General features: G+C 35.9%; 1 protein-coding gene across 3 annotated transcripts in view; it reads left to right on the forward strand.

Annotated features, from left to right (window-relative positions):
- Window positions 1–25,598, forward strand: part of LOC150106326 (histone RNA hairpin-binding protein-like) — a 158,722-nt gene that overhangs the window by 104,690 nt on the left and 28,434 nt on the right. For all 3 annotated transcript variants that reach the window (XM_090392367.1, XM_090392366.1, XM_090392365.1), the window contains one exon: window positions 23,786–23,923. In XM_090392367.1, the coding sequence (XP_090248493.1) occupies window positions 23,786–23,923 (138 nt within the window). The remainder of the gene's footprint in view (window positions 1–23,785; window positions 23,924–25,598) is intronic.

A 25,598-nucleotide genomic window follows, 5' to 3' on the forward strand; every position in this document is an offset into this window, starting at 1 on the left:
ACTATGAAGCAGTATTGAAAGGTGAAACTCAGCTAGATACATTTTTGAATCTGGAAAACTTGTATTTAGATAAAGATGGGTTACTCCTATCTAGACAAATGGAAGGTGGAAAGTTGAAGGTGAAAATATTGGCACCCACTGAAATGATTCCTTGGATTATGTATACTTTCCATGATTCTGACTTAGCAGGACACCAAGGGTTTTCTAGAACTTTGGAAAGAATAAAGGATCGTTACATCTGGAAAGGTATGAAGAGTGATATACTCACGTATGTCAAATCATGCCATAAGTGCCAAATAAGAGCCCCTTTTAGAGGAAAAGCTCCTTTACAACCATTTCCAATTCCAACTAGACCATTTCAAGCTGTTGCTATTGATGTAGTAGGTCCACTACCAATTACTAAAAAAGGAAATAGGTATATTCTAGTAATCATAGACATGTTAACTAGATTTCCTGAAGCAGTATCAATGAAAGACCAATCTGCAAAAACTATTGCAAGAAAGTTTTTGAATATGATAGTTTGTAGATATGGAACTCCTCAGACCTTACTTTCAGATCAAGGAGCAAATTTCACATCTGAACTATTGTTACAGTTATGTAAATTACTTAATGTTAAGAAGATTTTTATAACACCTTATCATCCGCAGTGTAATAGTATGTGTGAAAGACTGAATAGAAACATAAAGCAAATACTTTCAAATTTGGCAAACACTAAAATGAATGATTGGGATACACATATTTTGCAAACATTATTTGCATGTAGATCTGCTTTTCATTCTGCTATCAAAGAAAAACCATCTTTTGCTTTATATGGTTTTGATCCAATTTTTCCTAATGAACTTGTTTCAGTTATTCCTAATACAGGATACAGTGATATAAATGAATATTTAGAATTAGTAGTAGATAATTAGTGGTTGAGCCGTGGAATGCATTGCCTGATGGAGTGGTGGGAGCGAGAACAGTCAGTGACTTTAAAGAGTGGTATGATAAACTTTGTGTTTCTCAGGGGGGGACCTCCTCTCGATGAGTCTTGACAGACTTTATGTCTTAGGAAGGACCTCCCTCGATGAGTCTTTTGACTCCTTGGAGGCCTGAATAATAATAATAATAATAATAAGTTTTCCACTACTCATAGACTAGTAGGTGAAATAAGCAAATTAAGTGCTCAGAAAACTAGACAGTATATAAATCGTTTTAGAAAGTATAAGTCTTTTGTACCATGTGATTTAGTATTGTTAGATGATAAATCTAGTATTAAAAGAGTTGGGAAATTAGGAAGGAAAGCCTTAGGTCCATTTAGAATTTTAGACAATTTTTCTCCTGTGAATTTTAGGATTCAAGATGTCAATAATCCTAGTAAAATTTTAAATGTACACTCTGATAGATTAAAAAGGTACTTTTTGGGAAATAAAAATTTAGTTACTTTAGGTGACAATATGAATAAAATATTGAAGGATGAGTGTAGTTTTCCTAATACTAATTGTGGATCTTATTCAAGGTTAAATGATAGGAAAGGGAATAAATTTAATACTCATAATTCAAATATGCAGTGAAAGAAAAAATTAAATTTTGGTAAAATGAACCATAATGCAAGAAAATTTAGAAATCCCAAGACACATGTTTCAGATGATGTACAATGTAGGAATGATTATAATCAAATTAACTCTAACATTGATGAAAGTATAGCGGAATTTCATAGGTTGATAAATATAGGGTTAAATAAGAAAAGGGAAGTTAAAGATACCTCAAATTTAGTTAGTAAGGATAAGGAATCCCAGAAACTTGTAGAATCTCAAAAACTTGTAGAAATTGATTCTGATAGTGATGATTCTGTAGATTTAGGACATAATTCAAGTAGTTTAAATGAAGCATTTGAAAGGTATAAAAAAGAAATTTGTAAGTATACTAATTTGGAAGAAGAAAATTCAGAATTATCTCTAGCGTCAGATGATTCTGAAACTAGTGATTCAGAAGGTATACATAATGATCAGCAAGAATCACATTATATTTTAAGATCTAGAAATAAACATTAAAATATAATGTGATTCTTGCTGATCATTATGTGTACCTTAATGTTAAATATTTAAATAATTTTTTTAAAAAAAAATTTTTTTCACAGAAAAATGAAACTGATGTAAAAATAATCATATTAAAATATTCTGAATATTTTTACGTATTAATTATGCTTGTTAGTTTTGTTTTCATACACGCAGTGTCTGCACTTGTGATGTGCTCGTTATGAAAATGTTATGTTAGAAGTAACATGTAAAGAAGTAAAAAAATTGATATAATTACTAAACTGAATATTTGTGTTACTTATAAGAAAGTTTGTTGTGTTTTAAAAATGTTGAATTTTGTGTTTTGTGAAAGACTTTCTCTTAGCGCTAATGGATACAGCGAGTCAGCCATTTTATTGCAGTGCGTAGTTTCTGACTTTTGTGGAGTGCGCATGCTCCCGGAGAGGATTTGATGTGTGATTGACAGCTGGCAAGGAAAGCGTTGCGTATCCAAGTAACGGTTGTAAACAAGAGAGCGTTCGGAAGTAACACTGGCCGGTAAATATTCAAGTTGGAAGGAACTTGATTTTTTTGTGTGTGGCAGTCGGAAGAAATTTTATAGTGTATTCCGAAAAAGGAATAGTGGAAATAATAGGTTTCAAGGAGGAATAAGTAATGAATAAAAGGGAATCTTGAAACTGTAAGTTTTTTTAAAGTGGAAAAAGTTAAGACTGTCATTTAGTATTGTGAATGAAAGAAGAACTTGTTGCTTACATTCTAAAGTGAATGTTTTTCTTAGAGAAAAATATTGATAAGGAAGTTCTATAAGTATTAAGGATGCTTGAAAGTGAATGTTTAGAAAATATATTGATTAAGAAGATTTATAGGTATTAAGGATGCCTGATCTGATGAGTATTGCTGCTAAAAGGAAACAAGATTTAGTCAAGAAGACTTTTATGTGTGTTACATTGATTGATGAAAAGGATCCTGAAAATGAAGTACAGAGCTGTATAACTTCTGGAAAAGAGCCTTAACAGAAAGAGAAAAAGACTATGAACATTTTTTTGTGATTATGAAAGAAAAAGTGTTTAGTCTTAAGAGTAAGTTTATATTTTTAAATAAGGCCTTGGATCCATATAATCTGTAGTTATAGTTATGTATTATTGCTAGAAGTGTATATATATTGTTTTAGTTTTATTAAATGTGTTTATTTTGTACTAGGTTTTGAGTCAATGATTAGTTGGATTCCGAAAGAGATAGTTAAAGTCATTGCACCAATTGGAGTGAACTTTTGTGCAATACAATAACATATAGGGACACTCGGAGTCAAAATAAAAATAATTGTTAGTAAAAGAGATTTATATAATAAATCACCTCATAAGTATATAGTATAATTATTAACAAAGGCACAGCCAGTGGACTAAATAGTTAATATACTATATATATAAAAATGAAAGATTATAAATAACACTCTTTCATCTGACACAGTTGCAGCGCATCACATTTCCTTCAATTTATATCAGCTACAAACACTTGACTCGTTACATGGCACAATATACTTTGCTCATGGGGATGTCCTTTGACTTCTTTCCAAGTAGTATATGTGATATGGTCATGAGGTACAACGTGATAAGGTCTCGTGCAGGCTGGGACATCACGCAATCAAAAAAACAAGGCCTACTACAGTTTTTGTCAGAGAACAAGGGCAAACAGTGAAGAGTTAGCTACTTCAATAAACTGAAATTCAAATTCACACCAACAAATGCAATATTAGAAAGAATTGAAGATAGGAAGCATTAATGGAAAGGAAATTGATCTTGCAAAAGAATGGAAATGTATACCAAGTGGACATAATTAGCATTACTAAAATGAAGAGAAAAACAGATCTTATTAAATAGTTCGGGCAATAATGATCAAAAGAAAGGAAGGAGTAATGACTGCATTGAATGCCAAGCATGAAGATAAACTTTTTGAATGGGTGGCAGTTTATAGTAGATAACTTCAAAATTAGGAAATGGATATGTGCCCACAGAAGTTTCTCCTTAAGAAGTGGAGAAGAATTTTTTGCATTTGAGCAAGCAGCTGAATAAGGATAATAGGAAAAGTGATATTTGTTGGAGATCTAAACAGCAGAGTGAGAACTAAATCTATATTGGGCTGAAAATGATAAGTTAATTATTTATAATACAATCTATTTAACAGAATTGAATATAGCAATTTCTTAAAACTTTGGGATGATATGGCAGTCATTATAATTAAGATTCAGTACTTTCTTTGAACAGCCATTCATATCCGCACACTGATCTGTGCAAAAGTTTAGTGTTTACCCCTTTGGATCGTATGATTGGCATTTTTCAATTCTGTGCTATATCAGACCGGTTTTGTGCTGTTTGATGAGACTGATATCATCTTGATGTTCTAAATATGTTTACTGCCTGATCTTCCTGTTTGCCCATAGCATGACAGATTCCATGAAGACTTGGGGGAGAGTAACTGATTATGAATTTGGTTAATGGGTTTGAAGGTGGCGATAAGTTTGTATCGACATTCAGAGATACCTTATGGAGTTCTTCTTTTGCATGTTGTCTTGGAGTGGTGTTAACTATTTTTTGTTGCGTTCTTGAATTTTATCCTTTTAGTAGAGCTATTTGTTTCATGTTTCCAGTTCCTGTTTGAAGAATCACTCAGAAGAACAAATCTCCTGAGCACTGGTCACTGTGCCTTCCAATATAGCCACAACTATTCATTGCAAGGAACATTAATTAATATCATAAAAGGTCTAGTTTTCCTGAGCATGTTGTCACTTCCAAGGACACAAGTTCTTTGAAAAAGTATGCTTAAGTCCTACATGTGAGTAGTTCATCATCAATTTCCTGATATATACCCTCAAGGGATGCTCAGTTTACTATGGCAGCACTACATGAGTAAGTTAAGATTATTATTATTAATATCCTATTAACAATTTTTCTCCAAATTAGTCTATTACTTGTCAGCATTAAAATATTGTTGCATGTAAAACTTCATGCTTAAAAGGCAATTCTGACTGAATCAATCCACTTAGACCTTGGTCTTCCTCTAGATATCTTTCCTACCATGTTTACATCAAACAAATCTTTTGCTAACCTTTCCTTACCCATCCTATTTAAGTGGCCATACTACCTTTGATTAGCTCTGCTTACTCATTCTTGAATGCTCACAGTGTCAAGTTTCTTTTTAATATCTTCATGTTTATTATGGTTCTGCCATTTGTTCACTCTCCTAATTTTTCTCAGAACTCTCATATCTGTGGTGTTTAATCTTTGATCAAGTGCATTGAATTTAATTTGCCATCTTCACTAAAAACTGTGCCTAAATAGTCAAAATATTTTGCTATTCTTTAGGTTCTCCAATGTGCAGGTGAAGTTTTCTGTGTCCCTGTCTATTTTCATTCTTATTGCTGATTTTCATGCTAAATTTTCTACAGATGTTATTCAGTTTAGTTAGAGAACCCTGGAGACTTGCACTTGGATGTGTTTAGGAGTAAATGGCTAAATTTAATTTCTCCAATTTTTAATATCAAGTTTAATACCTCTTTCTTTCATTATGCAAATCATTTTGATGATGAATAAGCATGGAGATAATGTGCATCTTGTCTTATGCCTGATTTTGCCTCAAACCATTTGCCTGTGTTGTCTTCAGTTCTAACTGCCTGCTTACAACTTTAAATATAGACTATATTGCTCCACATAACATCCCATTTATGCCATATAACTGTAGTGTTTAGAAAAACTTTTCTCTGGTCACCTTGTCGTATACCTTTTCTAGTTAAGTACAGATCCTTGTCATATTCCCATGATTTCTCAACTATTTGTCATAAAGTGAAAATCTGATCTTGACAGCCTCTTTTTGGCCTAAACCCAGCTTGTTCTTCTCCGAGTTTCTCTTTCACAATTTTTCTCAACCACTTTTCAAGTATGCTTGCATAAATCACATTCATCTTTATTCCCTTTTTTTAGAGATAGGAACTATGAGAGCTTTACTCCAATCATCTGGAATTTGATCTTCTGACCAGGCCCTCTGAATTATGCAGTGTTGCCACTGTGAAACTTTTATATCTCCATGTTTAAGCATTTTTGGTCAAATATTATCTACTCCAGGTGCTATGCCAGATATGAGTAGTATCCTCATATAAAAATTATGAAGGGAGAAGTGGTACATCACCATGATCTTGAGATATCTGATGGGTTATATTTATCTCTGTTTGTGGGTAATTTTATAAAATTTGATACTTGAATACAATTAGACCATACCATTCTATCTCATGATGATCTCATTGGCTTTGAATTTTCTGTTATGTTTGCATATGCTTGTTCCAGTCTTAAAATGAAAAGTGGGATAACTATGGGTTAAATATAAGACATAGTTTGAAAAGTGTGTACATATGACAAAATACAAGTTTAGAATGGTTTTTTTTTTTTATTGTGTAACAAAATTAGTGACTTACAGATAAACAATTGGCTTTTAATTTTTCTTCTTATCAAAGATTAGGAATTTCCTGTTCTGGCTTCAGTAGTCTTTCCAACTTGCAGCTGGTCTCCTGCTTTCTCTCTTTCCCTTTGATCTTTATTTATCCTTATTTTGGTAGCTGCAATCTTTCCATTCTATATAAATGATATAGAATGGAAAGATATTTTGCATCTTTTCATTTTTGATATGGTCTAATTTTGTACATCCTGTAATTGTTCTTAAAAATTTCATTTTTGTTGCCTATATTTTAGTTGGTTATTTCTTTTTTAACAGTCCATTCTGAACTATATAATAGTGAGAGTAGCCATTAGTATGTAATATTTGAGTTTCTCATCTAGATTATTTATTTAGTGTCCATTTAATTGTTCCACAAATTTTCTTAAATTTGTCTTTTAGATGTGCTGTTATGCAACCTAAACAATTAAACAGTCTCACCTGTTATAGTATTTTATCTTCGATGACTATTTTTGATGTAACATGATCTCGACCTTTAAATGATGTTACTTTAGTTTTCACTTGTAAAATTTTTAAATTGTATTGTTGGCTTATTTTGTGCAATTCCTAGACTGATTTTTGAAGGTCATCTTCATTGCCTTGTAATATTATCTAATCAACTGATTACATTGTACTGATAACAGTTCTGGTTAATTGGATACCTTGTTTTGTTTTCCATATTTTCATAATTTGATCTACACACACGATATATGTTGAATAGAATTGAAAATGAACTGCATTCCTGTCTTACACTGTGATTAATTTCAATCTCTAGTGTTAATTTATTAAATGACTAACTTTATTCTTGTCTATATAAATTAACTTTAAATAGCTTGTACTAAATGTAATGGATGCCCTTGTTTTGTTTTATTACTATTATTATTATTATGACACCTCCAGGAAGTCTAGAGACTCATCAAGGGAGGACACCTACTCTACAGCTCTCATCTCCACCACTCAATTCACCAACTACAGCGAGCTGAAACTACCATCATCATCTACCGCCGACCACCACCACTAATATTTTTGCTGACAATCACAAACATTCATGTCCTTGAAGGGATTCGAGCCCGCAGCCTTTTGGCTGGAGAGTGGATACACTAACCACTCAGCCAACCAGACTGGCAAAAAAAAAAAAAAAAAAAAAAAAAAGCTTAGTAAAAGTTCCTGTAGTCGGTGTCTAGAATAGAACTTATGACGCTTCTGTTCGGGCGATGGTGCTATAGATGGCACACGCTACTTCCACTGAGCTACACAGGTGCCAATTACACTCCATAGTTTTTTCCTATGTATTCTATCAAAAGTTTTATCATAGTCTATAAAGGCCAAATTATTCTCCAGATTAAATTCTCTTGCTTTTTTCAATAATTTGTTTTGAAACATAAATTGTCTATACATGTCTGTATTTGAAACCACTTTGTTCTTCTAAGAGTAGAACATTTGCAATTTGGCAAGTTTTGAATGGCACTTGTGATATAATGTTTATTCAGTACGTGTATCCACAAGAATAATAAATACTGAGTTTTTGACTTATCTAGGCACTCTACAATGATCTTACAATAAAAGTAGATTTACTCTTGACCGAAGGTTTGGCTCACTTGTTCAAAAGCAAAAATCAACCATGGACATTCCCTCACTCTAGACACTTCAACACTTGCATAATGCAAAAAGACATGATTATGCTATAATGCCAGAAAAAAGTTCCACATCTGGATTTCCTACATAATAGTGAGAGGAACTTAACCACCCTCTTAAGTAATGATGCTAATAAACTCTGACTAGAAGTCTCAATACTATTTAGAGCTAAACTTCCTCTCCTGAACTTATCTCCAGCTGAAATAGGGCCTAAAATCCATGAGACGTGATAACCAGTTCACCATAACAAAAGCGCAGGAAAAGCAGTAGTAATTGTGGACATTACATCTGCCTAGAAATCATTCAGAACTCTACCAGTAGCCCAAATCAACAAACTAATTCCTTACTCAACAAGGTGATCATTTCGGATGAAGACACCATCAAAAAATTGAAGACCATTTTGGAAGAACCCCTTGTTTCAATGGCCTACCAAAAATCCATACGGAAAGAGTTCCACTCAGATCTGTAGTTGAGTACATTGGTGCTATTGCTTAGCTAATTTCCTAGCTCATCTTTTAAGCTGCTGAATGGGCTGTATATGATCTTCAGTGAAATATTCTTCCCAATTTCTGACAAAAATAACCTGACCCTTCTGCCTACAGACATCATGATCAGCTTTGATGTCCAGTCCTTATTTACTAATATACCACCGTCTGACACTTTCCAACTGTTCTCAGACAAGTTCCCTCCAGACATAGCTGAACTGTTCTATTTTGTTATGCACTCAGGCATAACAAAATAGAACAGTTATGCCTGAGTGCATAACAAAATAGAACAGTTATATTGTTATGCACTCAGGCTATTCATGAATTCATCTGCAGAAACCAATTCTACAAACAGATTGACGGAACTACTATGGGAAGCCTCCTCATCACCTGCACTTGCCAATTTCTACTTAGATCATCTTCAGGAATCCCTATTTTTTTTTCAATACTACTACCTTAATCATTCTTTTGGGTATGATATGTGGATGATGTTTGCCACCTGGCCAGATTCAGAAGCTTGTCTGCTTACCTTTTATTCCAAATTCAACAGCCTTTGTCCACACATCAAATTTGCCATGGAAAATTAGCCTTCCTGAACATCTTCCTTTCCCACATCCCTTCTTGCTACATCTGTTTACTATAAATATGTATGTGGACACACACATGTGTATAGCATGTAGCTTTGCTGGTTCATGGATATATAAGTAAGAGTTAATAAAAGCAGAAAACTGGAATAAGATGGTAACAATTGTTTTAATTAAAAACCAGCTGTTTCATCCTAATGACATAGGATTTCTTCAGGTTTAAGCACAAAAACTAGTAGACAAACAGTAAAGACTAACAAAGGTAATGACCACTACTTAGTTTTACAAGAGTCAGATGTTTTTAAAATATTTCTAATTGTGCATTGCACTATTGTACTTGTTTATGCATTCATGTACACACATTTGACTAATGATGGCTAGGATGTTTTCAGACAAGTTTATACTTGGATTTGGATTTAGATGTTTTGGATCCAGTGCCATTTCTAAAGATTCCCAAAATTCTTCTCTCGGTTATTTCCCAGCAACAGTGTAATAGTTCAGATTTATCACATAACACTTGGTACCTCATTGCTGAAGTGTCTTATGGGTCAGCTGAAGAGAGTATATGTGATGACAAAGCTGAACCCTCACTTCTTCTGTATTCAGTATCTCGGATGTGTTCTTCACTGCATTCTCGATAGATTTTCCTGTCTGTGCATAGTAAGATGACTTGTATTCGCACCATAGCCGATAGACACCTGGCTATTTAAGTTGACCACATCAAGGTTTTGTGTATTTTTCGTTTTATGGAAATAGAGCTAATATATGAAAGGGTGATGAAGCTTATGTTTTCTCATCATTAGAAATATCTCTAATCTCATTTTGGTTAAGTAGGCTAGAGATAATATGTTCATTCTAGCCATTTTGAAAATAAAATGTTCTTTATATATTGCAGTTATTTATAGTTAATCTTTATTAATAATGAGTCTGTGGGCTCTTGCTACTAGTGTAGAAATAAAACTTAATATATTAGGTCTGTAATGATGGAAAGAGGCCTGTTGATATCTATCAGTGAGTATGTATTGGCTTTTGAACCATAGACACTTTTAATTTACCAGATTCCTTAGTTAGTTGCAGATCTCAGTTATTGTCAAGACTAGTAAAATGTTTTGTAATTTCTGTTATCATTCTATATCCCAACTCATAAGCCAATTCATAAAAAAATTCAGATGTCATCCACACATTTTGTTTGCTTGGTACTGAACTGGAAAACTCCATTTAAAGTGAAGGCCTGGCCCTTTTTCCAATAACTAACAGTTTTCATTGATCCAAACAGTGTAATGCATTTATAAGACAGGGAACCATCCATTGTGGCATGATAAAATACCCTGTTTCATCATCACTAAATTTCTGAAGCAATATTACATAATTTCTCTAATACTCCTTATGGTAGAAGCAACTGGCTGGCCCAATTAAACAGCATTGTGTACCAAATAAACAAAAGCAAATTATCATTTTATTTTAGTTCTTCCAGACTTGTCCCAATAAAACATCTCCTGTTTATTAACTAGTAGATCAGTTTACTGGAATATTTTGCACATAAATTCCATTTTCCTGAGGAAGGATTAAGAGTCAAAGCTGTATAAATGAGAGGAGACCTCCACATAGCCTTTAAAGGAATGCAGAGAACTGACCAGGGTTTCTGACCTAATGTTCAATTCTCACCTTCTCGTGGTTCATCCTATTAGGTATCTACCTGGATACAGAATGAACAAGGATAGGTTGGAATTTGGGATTTAGCTGACCAAATTGTATTCTTATTGGCTTATACTACAATACTTATTTATTTATTTAGCATATTGCTCACATATGAAAAGTTACATCACATTAATCATTAATATATATGAACAGAATAATAGACATATGCAAGTACAACAATAAGACATAATACAGTCAAAAAAGAGACACTCGAGAATAGGCTACAGCTGTGTGTCTAAGTTGATTATCCAATCAACTGCGCTTGGTGTAGCACTGATGAAGTTCGACAGGTTTCCATTGTATGTACGTTAGGCACATTCTGCTGTAATATGATTAATTGTCTGGCTGGGTGATCCACAGTCACACTTGGGTGAGGCAATCATGCCCCATTTGTAAAGGTAGTCTGCGCATATGCCATGGTTGGTGCGGATTCGGTTTAGGGTTGACCAAGTTTTTCGAGGTAGGTCAAAACCCAAAGGCATCTGTGTTGGGCCCACTAATTCATGGAAGTCCCCTGTGAAGTGTTACACCAGGACTCTTTCCACTTCTCTTTCATGTTGAAACTTGTCTCTGCAAGATTTTTCGCTGTTAAGATTGGAGGGTGCCTTGACTTTAGCCTGTTTATTTCTAGGAGTGGGATGTCTTCATGGATTGGAAGATTTTGGATTTCCATGATTTTGCTGTATTCATGTAGAAGAAAGTTGGATGTGGGATGTTGCTTAGCACTGGGAGCCAGTAGGTTGGAGTTGATTTCACTGTTCCAGAAATAAGGCTCATAGTGGTGTTAAGCTGAGCATCAACCAAATACACATGGGTGCTGTTCAGCCATACAGGTGAGCAGTATTCAGCTACAGAGTAAATGAGACCAAGAGCAGTGCAGCGAAGCATTGTTGCTGAGGCACCCCAAGTTGTTTCGCATTGTTTTTGCAGTATGCTGTTTCGTGTTTTTAGCTTGGATGCGGTGTTAATGAGATGTGGTTTAAAAGATAGAGTTCTATCTAAAGTGACACCCAGATATTTCGGGAATCTTGGGGCTTAGCAGTTTGTCGTTGAAGTAGACCATGAGTTCTTTGTTAGCCTGGTTATTGTTCAGGTGGAAGCATGAAACTTCTGTTTTGCTAGGATTTCGGTATAATCTCCATTTGCTCAAGTATTCATCTAGGACTGCAAGGTCATTTGTTAGTGTATGTATTTTCCATTGTAGTAAAATTGGTGTGTCTAGTGGCTAGAGCAATGTCATCAGCATAGTAAAACTCCTTGGAGGCTGTATGAGGCATATCTATGATGTATAAGTTTAAAAGGAGGGGGGGGGGGCAGAACTGACCCTTCTGGTAATCCATTATTCAGTGTTTGTTTACTTTAGCTCTCGTCCATACACACTTGGAACAGGCGATTGCTTAGCATGTTATCAATTAGTTTTGCTATTGTTCTGCATGGAGCAACTTGCAGATTACATCATGCCTCCAGACTGTATCATAAGTTGCGGTAAGATTTACAAAAATTACAGCTGTTTTCAGGCATTGTTGGTAGCCTGCCTCTATATGTGTGTGGTGAGTGACAGAACCTGATCACAGCAGCTTCGTTTATGTCTGAATCTGGCCTGTTCCACTGGGACTTGTTCTATTATATTAGGGGCAGTTCTATTGAGGGTGAGCCTTTCTAGGAGCTTATAACAGGTGCTAAGCAGCGATTGGTCGGTAATTTTCTGGTTTGTTTTGGGTTTATCCTAGTTTTAAGATGGGGATAATTTTTGTCCTCTTAAACTCTTTCAGAAGTCTACCAGTCTGGAGGATGTCAGAGAAAAAGCAAGCCAACCACTGTCGAGCTTTTTGGCCTGTCTTCAACAGGAAATCAGGGCGAATTACATCGAAACCTGGAGCCTTGCCTGGTTTCATATCCATTAGAGCAGTGTTAATATCTTCAAGAGTCAAAGGTCACGAATATAAAGGGTCTGATGGTCTGCTATTTTTCAAATATGTAAGTTCTCTTTTTATTTGAAGAGTGTGTTTTTTGTCCTTGGTGGTATATCTTGATGTGATGCATATTGGTTAGGAGAAATAGCTGATTGTTCACAGACAGTCAGAGTGCCACTACCTACTTTTCTTAGAAGGCTCCATGCTTTTCTACTGGAGTGCCGAAAATCGAGTCTTTCTACTGTCTCAATTCGTTTCTTCTGTCAGGTGGTATCAAGGCTATTAATGAGTTCCTCTGCAATGTCAGGATCGCCGTACTCTAGGTATTCTTGGTACAGGTTATTACTGTCATCGTTCCATCCAGGGATATACTCCTTCCGGAAGCCTCTTGGTATGGTCTTCTTACCTACAGCTAAAATAGCTCCCATGAATCTCTTGTAATTATTGCATGTTGGAGGGATCCAATGGACATATTTGTCAAGATAGGTGGCAAATGTATCCCAGTCGGCTTTCCTGGAAGTTCCAGCGGGGACATTGGATGGATCTGACAAGGGGTACCTGCAGACCTGCCTCTAATATAATTAATCTATATTGGCTTCGTGGAAAGTTGGAGAGAAATCTTATCGATGTAGGTAACGATCTGAGCTGGTTAGTACTAACACTGTGTTCCAACATAAAAATGTGCACAAATTCACATGGAGAGAAGAGGCTAGGAATAAGAAAAGTCTCATTGACTGTTATTGTTGATAGTGATGTTTTCTCAATGGTGCAGAACACTAGAGTGTACAGAGGATTTGAAATTGGAAGTGATCACCATTTAGTCTTGAGCAAGATAAAATTGAATTTCATATTGAAAAGAAAAACATGTAAGAAAGTTTTAAAGTGAATAAAAGTTGAACAGCTCTCAGATGTGAACTGTAGACACAAACATTATTCAAGAAAAAAAGAAAGAGTTTGAGAACAGGAATCAAACCTTGGAGATTCTGTGGAAACCCCTGAAGAAAACATTGATTGATTCATCCAGAGAGGCATATGGTGAGGTTGTTTGCAAGGTTAGAAAAATCAGAACTCCATGGTGGACACAGGAAGTTAAACAGGCAGTGAAGGAAAAGACAAAAGCATATCAAAATTTCCTGGCATATAAGTCAGCTTGGGCTCTTAGAAAATACAGAGGCAAATTTAAGAACGCTAAATATTTTAAAACTAGCTAAACAAAAGTCATGGGAAGACTTTGGTAAAAACATAGAAAAGAAATATCAAGAAGGTGGCAAGAATTTTGAAAGCTGTTGAAGAAGAAGCTTAGAAATAGAGGAAAGAGTGCTTCAAAAGGAATTAGAGATGATAAAGGTGACATGAAAACTGGAGAAAGAGATAACCTTGATGTATGGAGTAATTACTTCGAGAAATTGCTAAATGAAACAATCAGTGACTGTGGTAAAAAAAAACGCTCAACCAGCATGCAATCAGGAATGCCTTTCCATACTTGAAGTAGAGAAATCCATCAAAAGCTTAAAATGTGGAAAGGCAGCAGGAGTAGATGATATTCGACTAGAAATGCTCAAGTATGGAGGTATAAGTCTTAAGTGGCTGCACTGCATACTTCAGAAGCACTGGACAGAGGGACAAATTCCAGATGATTGGAGTAGTACCCATATATAAAGATGGAAATAGAACTGAATGAGAGTTACAGAGGTATTTCCCTACTAAGCATTTTTGGTAAGATTTATGCAAATATACTTGAGAAACAGTGCGAAGGATTGTGGTAGAGAAGCTTGGTGAAGAACAAACTGGAATCAAGCCAGATAAGAGGCTTTCAGGATCAGATTTTCACTTTTCGCCAAATAGTTGAGAAATCATGGTAATGCTACAGTTCTACGATGTCAGTGGGGTTTTATATTGTAAAATCTTGTATGAAGAAAATTAGAACAATATTTTTCTATACTGATTTTACTTGGAAATAACAAATTATACAAAATACTTGTATTTGAATTAACGTTTGCCTCAATTTTTTTGCTGTATCGAATCTGGTAAAATATTAGATTAAATTGTTAAAATATTTAAGACCCACTGAAATTGGACAAACAAAGAAATAGCTCAGACTGGATTAGATATATAGACCTGGGGCTAACGAAAATCGCGAAGATCAACAGGTTCCTGGTTTTCTCGCCAGAACTCAGCGACAGCGGGGTGGCAGAGAAAATCCCTCCAAGAAAATCCAGACAGTTTATTCTAGACATATAGACCTGGGTTCCAAGGTCAGGAGAGTAGAGTAAAAGGGAGAAATCAAAAAGCTAAATCGCTCTGTTCCTGGCTCTCATTTCCGGTCTTGCTTCGAAGAGGTTCCTGTGTCCAGCCGTTCCAAGGACGGGGGGGGGGAGTCACGTCCCACCAGCAGAAGTCCAACGATGATAGAAGGTTCATAACAGCAGTGATGACTATTCCAAAAGTTCTGCCGAGACGTTTCTTGCCGATCTCCGAGTATGCTGTATCATCGTTACCCTGAACTAGTACCCAAATGGGGTTTTTACTAGAAGGAAGAGGAACGTGATTGTGCTCTCTAGGATCTAGTGTACTGAACTAGCTGGCAAGGTTACAAGTAAGAATTTTGTAGAACTTTCCTAGATTATGAAAATTAAGGCTAAGAATGCCGATCCCATAGTTAGTTAGTGTAAAGAACATTTTTGTGAAGTCAGAAAGCCACACTTCTAATTAATTGTGAACTAATTGTATACAGAGTTCAGAGAAATTTCCTAATGTTATGTGATGAAAGGGAAATTGATTGTAAAGTTTAAGTATGCCTATTTCTGGAAAGACTTTTATTGGGATTATATTGATCAAGTGCATATAATAAACAATTAAGTTATACCAACTAGTTTCACCAACTAAGTCTGTTGGCATCTTCAGGGTACATAACTGATGTACGGCACTAAAAAGTAAAAAACTGTTACAAACTATAATCAATCGATTCCAATTATATTAAACAAAGAACAGAGCGCCTACAATACATTCACTTGTTGTTATTTAGGAACGTTCTATAGTTGGCACTATAATTCAGTTCTGGCGAGTTGAAGGATCTGATAAGGGTCTTCCAGATCACGGGCAAGATTAGTCCTTGGTTCCTGTTTCTAGAACTTGAAGAAGATAACCAATTATCATTTCTGGACACTTTAATTAAGAAGCTTCCGAATGGTGGTATCAACCTCTCAGTTTACCGCAACCCTACCAATACAGGACGTTATTTACATTTCACTTCCTCACACCACATTTCTCAGAAACTTAGTAGTGTACACATGTTGAAGAACCATGCCTCTCTCCTTACAACAGATCAACAAGACCTCCAGCAAGAACTATCCCTGATATCCTACAACCTTACCATGAATGGATTTCCTCGAAGACTCGTCCACAAGATACTTTTCTCTGAACCCCGACAAAGACAACAAGATGATGTACGTTATATTTCTACCATCGTCATTCCATACTTAGGGACAGTTTCCAATAAGATTGCTAGACTCCTTAGACCACATAAAATAAGAGTGGCCCAAACCCACAGAAACGATTAGACAATTCTTAAGATCTCCAAAAGATAGCCATCCTTTCTCCAAATATGCTGGAGTTTATAACATACCATGCTCATGCAGCTTGAATTACATCGGCCAAACTTCAAGGAGCCTTGAAATTAGGCAAAAAGAACACATAGGTGATGTCAATAATAACAGAGAAGAAAAATCGGGGTTAGCGTTTCATTTCTCAAGAACGAACCATACCATAGAGTGGGATAGAAGCACAATTCCTTACATGGAGGAGGACTTCCGCTCCCGAATTTTAAAGGAGGCCACAACAGTTGCCCGCTGTACACAAAACCTGCTATTTTTCAAATATGTAAGTTCTCTTTTTATTTGAAGAGTGTGTTGTTTTTTGTCCTTGGTGGTATATCTTGATGTGATGCATATTGGTTAGGAGAGGAACAGGAACCAAGGACTAATCTTTCCCGTGATCTGGAAGACCCCTTATCAGATCATTCAACTCGCCAGAACTGAATTATAGTGCCAACTATAGAACGTTCCTAAATAACAAGTGATATCATCCATGCTCTATGAATGTATTGTACGTGCTCTGTTCTTTGTTTAATATAATTGGAATCGGTTGATTATAATTTGTAACAGTTTTTTACTTTTTAGTGCCGTACATCAGTTATGTACCCTGAAGATGCCAACAGACTTAGGTGGTATAACTTAGTTGTTTATTATATGCACTTGATCAATATAATCCCAATAAAGTCTGTCCAGAGCTTTTTGGTCAAGAAAATTAAAGGTTTTTCAACATATGCCTAATTCTCTCTTTAGCCTTGGTTAAGTTACTTTAGAGTGTGTATATGTCTACCTAAAAATCACGTGTCTGATTGCCATGAGCATATATATGTCATAGAGCTTAGGCGAGAATTGCTAATCTAATCGAGTGGAGAACCAGACACGTGCTTTACTTTCTCTCCATTATTATTTAGCTGAGTTAATCAGAGACATATATTTTGATATTTGTAGTTGTAATCTTTGTAATTACCTTGACTTCGAATGAATAAACAGTTTTGTTTGTTAATAGCTTGCCTGATTCTGCCTTACCAATGCACTGTCTCATAAAACATAGAACCTGTGCATCCTGAAGATAGAATAGCCGTGACTGACTGATATTAAGTTTTAAAGCATTGCTTGACTTAGAATTAAATTTTAGCGATATTTCCGTGTTGAGCTGGATGTTTCTCTTGCATGTATGGGAAAGACATACAATTCCTCTACTTGATCTTTAATGGCGCAGTCGAAAAAACAAATTAAATTTTAAAGATCACTGCAAGAGAAAGTCAGCAAGGAGACATGGGAATTTGTTCCAACCCGAAGCACTTCCTAAAATATCGACTACGTACACATGAAAAATAGCATATTTACGGCCTTGAGAGGGGGGGGGGGTCAAATTATAGCCATAGAGGATTAAGAGTGATTGAACTAGCTCAGACAACAACTACAAAGTGTGTTATGACTGTTAAGGAAAAGAACATAAAGGCGCAGTTCGAAAGCTTTAATAATAAATGACTAAATAAATAATAATATCAGAATATGATGAATAATAATAATTAAAAGAGATATTATTACAATATCAAGCAATACTTAGTCTTTATTTGAGTTGTAATAACTAATATTTAAGGAATTGACAGCGTATACTGGAAATATAGATTAAATAAACTTTAATATACACTTTCCGATATTTCGGCGAACGTCACGTTGCCATCTTCTTGGGAACTTACTAAAAAGACACGTGCACACAAGTACTAATAACAGCAAATGAGACTGAAGCTAGGAAGCTAGCGTTTTCCTAAAGTCCTGATGGTGCACCCTGGCGGGCTATATTGGTAGTTCTTGGCCTTTGGGCTGAAGTTCTTCTGATAAAAGTTTCCCAAATTTGGGGCAGTTTCATGCATCCAAATTTGTTGAGGTTTGGCATGTTCCTAAGGGCCGAGGCTGATTCCATGAATAGTCTTTCATACTTGAACTTGCTGCGGTGTATTACTGTGGCTTTCTTCCATCTTATTCTGTGGCGAGTATCCAGAGCGTGGTCTGCAAACCCAGAGTGGCTGTACTGGTGAAATCAGATGTAATCCTTGTGTTCTGAGATTCTGATATTTACTGTCCTGCCTGTTTGGCCAAAGTAGGACAGTTTACAGCTGCAAGAGACCTGGTATACACCAGGTAGGTCTAGGGGAAGTGGTTGGTCTTTGGTGGAGCGGATAAGGGATGCCAGTTTTCTGTGTGGTTTGTAACAAGTGGTCAAGTCATGTTTTTTTAAGATTTTATTGATTTTTTCCGAGGTGCCTCTGATGTAGGGAATAGTGATGGATTTAGAGTAATCTTTTTTGTGAAGGGGAGGGGGGGGTGGGTTGTGGATAACTGGGTTAAGTATTTTTTGGAGGGGGTAGCCGTTGGCTGAGAAAGTGTCACAGATGTGATTTAGTTCAGTGGTTAGGGCTTGATCATTAGAACAGATTATTTTTGCCCTGTTGAATAATGTTTTAATCACTCCATATTGTTGTGAGGGGGGGGGGTGGGATTGTTGGTGAATGTATCTGCCTGTATGGGTGGATTTTCTATAAACTGAGAAAACCAAGGTTCCATCAGGTTGGCGGGTGACTAGTGTGTCTAGGAAGGGGAGGTTATTGTTTTCTTCTTTTTCCAGGGTGAATTTGATTCTAGGGTGTTGGTTGTTCAAGTGTGTTAGGAAGGAGAGGAGTGAATCCGGGCCATGTGGCCAAATAGCGAAAACATCATCAACGTAGCGAAGCCATATGGTAGGTTTTTGTGGGGCTGAGTTTAAGGCTTTCTCTTCAAACATCTCCATGAAGAAGTTGGCCAAGGGTGGGGAGAGTGGTGAACCCATGGCTGTCCCCTCTATCTGTTTGTAGAATTTTTCCTGCCAAACGAAATAGCCTGAGTTCATTGTAAACTGAAATAGGGCTGAGATATCGGGAGGAAATTTAGCTTGGATTAGCTCAGCCCTATTTCAGTTTACAATGAACTCAGGCTATTTCGTTTGGCAGGAAAAATTCTACAAACAGATAGAGGGGACAGCCATGGGTTCACCACTCTCCCCACCCTTGGCCAACTTCTTCATGGAGATGTTTGAAGAGAAAGCCTTAAACTCAGCCCCACAAAAACCTACCATATGGCTTCGCTACGTTGATGATGTTTTCGCTATTTGGCCACATGGCCCGGATTCACTCCTCTCCTTCCTAACACACTTGAACAACCAACACCCTAGAATCAAATTCACCCTGGAAAAAGAAGAAAACAATAACCTCCCCTTCCTAGACACACTAGTCACCCGCCAACCTGATGGAACCTTGGTTTTCTCAGTTTATAGAAAATCCACCCATACAGGCAGATACATTCACCAACAATCCCACCACCCCCCCCTCACAACAATATGGAGTGATTAAAACATTATTCAACAGGGCAAAAATAATCTGTTCTAATGATCAAGCCCTAACCACTGAACTAAATCACATCTGTGACACTTTCTCAGCCAACGGCTACCCCCTCCAAAAAATACTTAACCCAGTTATCCACAACCCACCACCTCCCTCCCCTTCACAAAAAAGATTACTCTAAATCCATCACTATTCCCTACATCAGAGGCACCTCGGAAAAAATCAATAAAATCTTAAAAAAACATGACTTGACCACTTGTTACAAACCACACAGAAAACTGGCATCCCTTATCCGCTCCACCAAAGACCAACCACTTCCCCTAGACCTACCTGGTGTATACCAGGTCCCTTGCAGCTGTAAACTGTCCTACTTTGGCCAAACAGGCAGGACAGTAAATATCAGAATCTCAGAACACAAGGATTACATCTGATTTCACCAGTACAGCCACTCTGGGTTTGCAGACCACGCTCTGGATACTCGCCACAGAATAAGATGGAAGAAAGCCACAGTAATACACCGCAGCAACTTCAAGTATGAAAGACTATTCATGGAATCAGCCTCGGCCCTTAGGAACATGCCAAACCTCAACAAATTTGGATGCATGAAACTGCCCCAAATTTGGGAAAGTTTTATCAGAAGAACTTCAGCCCAAAGGCCAAGAACTACCAATATAGCCCGCCAGGGTGCACCATCAGGACTTTAGGAAAACGCTAGCTTCCTAGCTTCAGTCTCATTTGCTGTTATTAGTACTTGTGTGCACGTGTCTTTTTAGTAAGTTCCCAAGAAGATGGCAAAGTGACGTTCGCCGAAATATCGGAAAGTGTATATTAAAGTTTATTTAATCTATATTTCCAGTATACGCTGTCAATTCCTTAAATATTAGTTATCATGTCTAACCAGCGTATAAGCCTCTCAACAAGAATATTTGAGTTGTAAGTCAGCAGTTAGAATGGAAGGAAGTAAAGGAAGATGGTTTAATATTAAATCTGGTGTCAGACAAGGATGTACATTATCCCCCTCATGTAATTCATTATCTGTATGGATCACATTATGAAGGAAAGTGATATTAACCCTGATATCAAAATTGGAGATGTTAATCTCAGCTCTTTATGCAGACGATGTTATACTTCTAAATAAATCTGCTACAAGTCTGCAAGATTCCCAGGCTAAATTGAATAATTGTTGTAATAGATATGGTATGAAGGTCAGGTATAACAAGACAAAGGCAATGAAAATAGGCAGAAACATTGAAAACATCAACCGTATCCTGAATGTTGGACCTGTAGAATAGGTAAAACATTTCAGCTGATTAGGTACAATTTTTAGTGAAGATGGCAAACTAAATTTGGAAATAGAGAACAGAATTAACAAAGCTGGTGTGGTAGGAGGTCCACTAAATAAATTTATGTGGAATAAGAGAGAGAGAGATTAGTCAAAACACTGAACTAGCTGTATACAAAGATAGTATTCAAACAAATTTTAACTTGTAGATTTGAGAGCTGGGTTAGTAATAAAACTCTTGATCAAAAACTGGAGACCATAGATATGAGAGTCATGAGAAAGATTCAAGGACTGAACAGGTGACATCAATGGCAATATCATATTAAAAATGAGGATATTAGGAAAGAACCTGTCATTGTTAGCATCGAGAAATGTGTTAGCAGAGCTAATCTCAGGTGGTATGGTCACTTAAACAGAATGGGAGAGGAAAGATTAGCAAAACAAGTGTTCTCTTCCAGGTTGGTAGGAAAAAGACTCAGAGAAAGACCAGCATGTAGATGGATTGATACAGTAAAATGTGCCTTAGAAGATAGAAATATAAGATCTGATAATGTTGGCGTATGAGACAGGTAACAGACTGATTTGGAGGAAAATTATAGATAGGAAGTTAGTAATGAAGTAAGTTTTTCATGTAGTACGATCATATCCTGTACACTCCTTGAGGGTACATGTCAGGAATTTGATAATGATGATTCCTGGTTTTTGAGACAACAGTTAAATTTTAGGTCATCGAAATTTAAAAAATAAATTCATACATGGAGCAAGTGAAGACATAGTGAATTGACTTAAGTGCATTGTGGATTGTATTCTTTTGCATAACATGGACACTTCAATAGATTGGTTTAGCTCTTCTGGAATGGAAATGCTCTTTGAAACGTAGAAACTTCCAAATTATATTATTGTTCCTATATTTTTTTCTCATAAGAAGTTTGGCATTCTTTCTTTCTTGTTCATTTAGTTCACGTACCTTTCTTTTTTCTTCCCCATCAACTTTGTTCCTGATGAGTATATGTAGATTTTTTTACCAAAAAACGAATGTGACAAATTCCAACACTGGGTTTAATGTCATGATAATACTGATAAACTGACTAATTTCGCCACATATGCTAGTGGCTTCTTCTCCTGTTAAAAAAAAAAAAAAAAACATTAAGTGGTAAACTTAATGATAAACATGAATTACTACATCGCTAAAACCAAACACGTAAGGAACTGTTACACAAAGGTAAAATAACAGAAACATGTAGAGCATGGAAGCTGGTATGGGTCAGTCATTGTTCAGTAGGTATGCATGATAGTTGTCAGAAAAGTCAGTCTGACTTGTGGAAAGATTTAGTAAGTGACTTCCAAATATCACATAAAATTATTCCTTGGTTTTTGTTGAGTGTGCCTAATGAGTGGATAACCACCGTAGCCTCTTTGATGTTGTGGGCACTGAAGTTGTCTTCTATGTAAGGAATGGAGTTCTTGTCCCATTCAGTATTGTGGTGAGTGTGGGAGAAGTGGAAAGCTAGGCCTGAGCTGTTTTATCTGTTGTTATTAAATTAAAGTCTCCAATGTGCTCTTTTTTTTTTCTAATTTCCAAACTTCTAGGATGCTTGCTCCCATGTAAGGAAGGCCACAAGAACATAGTGGAATATTGTAAACTCCAGGATATTTGTTGAAGGGGTGTGGTCCTAAGCTTAACATCATAGCTCATATTGTCACAATGGACTTGGAAGCCACTCTTATATCATGAGATTTCTGGAGATTGGTGATTCTGAGAGAAAGTTTGCCAATATAAGGGGTAGAAACTGAGGCTCTGTAGTGAATGTCAGGGATCTGTTATGGAGTCAAGAATAGTGTTCTGTGTACCATTTTCTTAGAATACCCATTGCTCACCAATAGTTGGAGAAGAGAATGCATTTCCTCTCTTAGTGTTTCTGCATCTCCTAGTATAGGAGATGCAGAAACACTGTAATAGGAGACTTTTGTTTTCTTCTTCTTTCAGCGTATCTATAATACCTAATTTTTGCAATATATGGTGGAATGGAGAAAAAATGCACATAACAACCTGTATGAGTCGGCATATGTTATGTGCTAAGAGAGAGAGGTATTTCCTTCTGCTTTTTTTGAAATTAAAACATTTAGGAAAGATAAATTTCTTTCATTTTCAAGTTCTAAAATGAATTTAATTTTATAATGGAAGGAGTTAATATGTCATCTGCATATCTCCACCAAAGTGGTGATTTGGGATTTGTAGATGGCAGGAAACCTTTTTCGAAGTTTTCCATGAATAAGTCAGCACAGGGAGGAAACAGAGGATTTCCCTTTGCAAGGCCAGATAGTTTGTAGATATTCCCATTCCATGGGAAATAATTTGAGTTGAAACGATGCCTAAATAGTTGGGAGATGTCATGAGGGAACAGATCATCTACAAGTGCCATAACTTCGTCTACAGGAACATTTGTGAAAAAAGATACAATATATACACCAGCTAGAGTGTCCTTTGGTATGATGGGAATTTCTCCTAGTTTTTCGACAAAGTGTCATGAGTTTTTGATGTGTTTGAATCCTAGTTCATTTGTCGTATCTTCACTTGCACTATACTCTAACTGCATAGATTTTGACCTGTGAGCATGTTTAGACTGTATGAACAATGCATCTTATTAATACCTGTATATGAATAAATGTATGATATTAGTTTTAGTTTAAATTCTGATTCTTAGCTGTTTTTCTTTATAGAGATCAACGAGATAATCATCCTTCCACACCGAATAAGTACTTGAAATATAGCCGTCGCTCTTGGGATATGCAGATTAAACTTTGGAGAAAGCAATTACATGCATATGATCTGCCTCCGTCTTTAGAAGACTGGAATTGGTATGTTTTAAAATCAATTTATCAATGATTTTTTAATCATTTACCCTGAGGGGTGTTAGGACAAGAACTAAATTGAGGAGTGAGAGAGGCTTTCATCCACTCTAATAACTAATAATTACCTTTCCTTTTGCACTTTCAGCCTCTCTTTCTCTCTGAATAAAATTTTTTCTGACGACTTAACTTGGAAACCACTCAAATGCAATTTGTCCATCAAGCTTGCTCCATAGATCCACATACCGCACACTATTCTTCTAGCACTATCTTTGCAATAGTGATCCTTCTTCTCATTTCAGTCCTCTCATTCTGTGGCAGCAGATTCAATCTTTACACTCTTACTCTTCTGTTTAGCTCCTACTGGTAAGGCTTATATTTTCTCTCATTCTATACTACTTTACCTATCAGAGCAATTTGTATATGACAAAACCTTCTATCCTTTCACTTTTCCTCTCTGTGTTTTAATAGTTTCACTAGTATCCTTGATCTCCACAACCAATAAACACAATTCCTTCCCATTCTCATCAAGCCTTCCTTCTGCATGCTCTCTCATACTGTTTCCACTCACTTTTCCTTTCATTCTTATAGTTGCCTCTCTGCTATACTGCACGTCACCCTTCTCCAATCAAGAATTAGTAATCAACTACATGGAATATTGATAAATATGAAAAATGTTATTATATTGGTCTATATAGTAATCACATAGTATTGATCGTCTTCATTCCCCTCCCCCCCCTTTGCAATTTAAATCAGATGTACACTATTTGTTTCATAGACTGGTGAAGGTCACCAGTCTATATCAGATTAAAGGAGGAAGGGTTGACCCGTAGAGGTATCTTGGCAGACACTTCTACGGGTCAAATTATTAACCTCATTCCTGACTGACTTTCTGGTGTATAGTCTTCTGAGAAATTTAACCTTGACAGATTAAAGTGAAGGAAAAATCATTTTGCCTACAGGTCTGATCATTTCACAGATTTCAACCAAATTTGAAATATAGTTGTTTCTTACATTGCTAAGCATTTTATGATGTTTAAGAGAACAATGATAATAATTACACACAGACACAAGAATGAATAGAAATGATTATTATTACCCTCCACGGAGTCAGTGAACTCATTGTGTTAGATTCAATCAATTTACAACATATTCCAGTAATGCATTCCATTCACCCACACTACTCCACCTCCCTCTTCACCACACTCTTGTTAAATTGTGAATGAAGATATTTTGTATGTTTTAATACTTCATTCACGTTTAACATAATCCACCATGTTATAAGCAAGACTTGTAAATATTATTTGTTGTTAGTCTCTTGCTTGTAATATATTATTCATATAAATGCTTTGAGTTTTGTTTGTTATTAATTAATTATTTAATCTTAGAATATGTAATAATAATGAAAAGACTATATAAATATGTCATTCCTTTTATTTAGTTTATTCTATAAAATTTATTATAAGAAACTGTGTGTAAGTAAATTTAAATGTATATTATATGAATTGTGATGTATCTTTTTTATTTCTGTATGTAAGATTGATTTTATGTAATTCTTCTGAATGAATTTGATTGGCTTCTGAAGGAGAAACAGAGTTTGTTTTTAGTCAGCGCTTGTTTAGAATGTGAAAGGCTGTGATATGGAGTGAAGCCAGTAGATGTAAGCTGAACTGGCTAGAACTGG

This window comes from Typopeltis vanoorti, chromosome 5 (assembly GCF_054136105.1).
Source record: "Typopeltis vanoorti isolate ZY-2024b chromosome 5, IOZ_Tvanoo_1.0, whole genome shotgun sequence".
Classification (NCBI taxonomy): domain Eukaryota; kingdom Metazoa; phylum Arthropoda; class Arachnida; order Uropygi; family Thelyphonidae; genus Typopeltis; species Typopeltis vanoorti.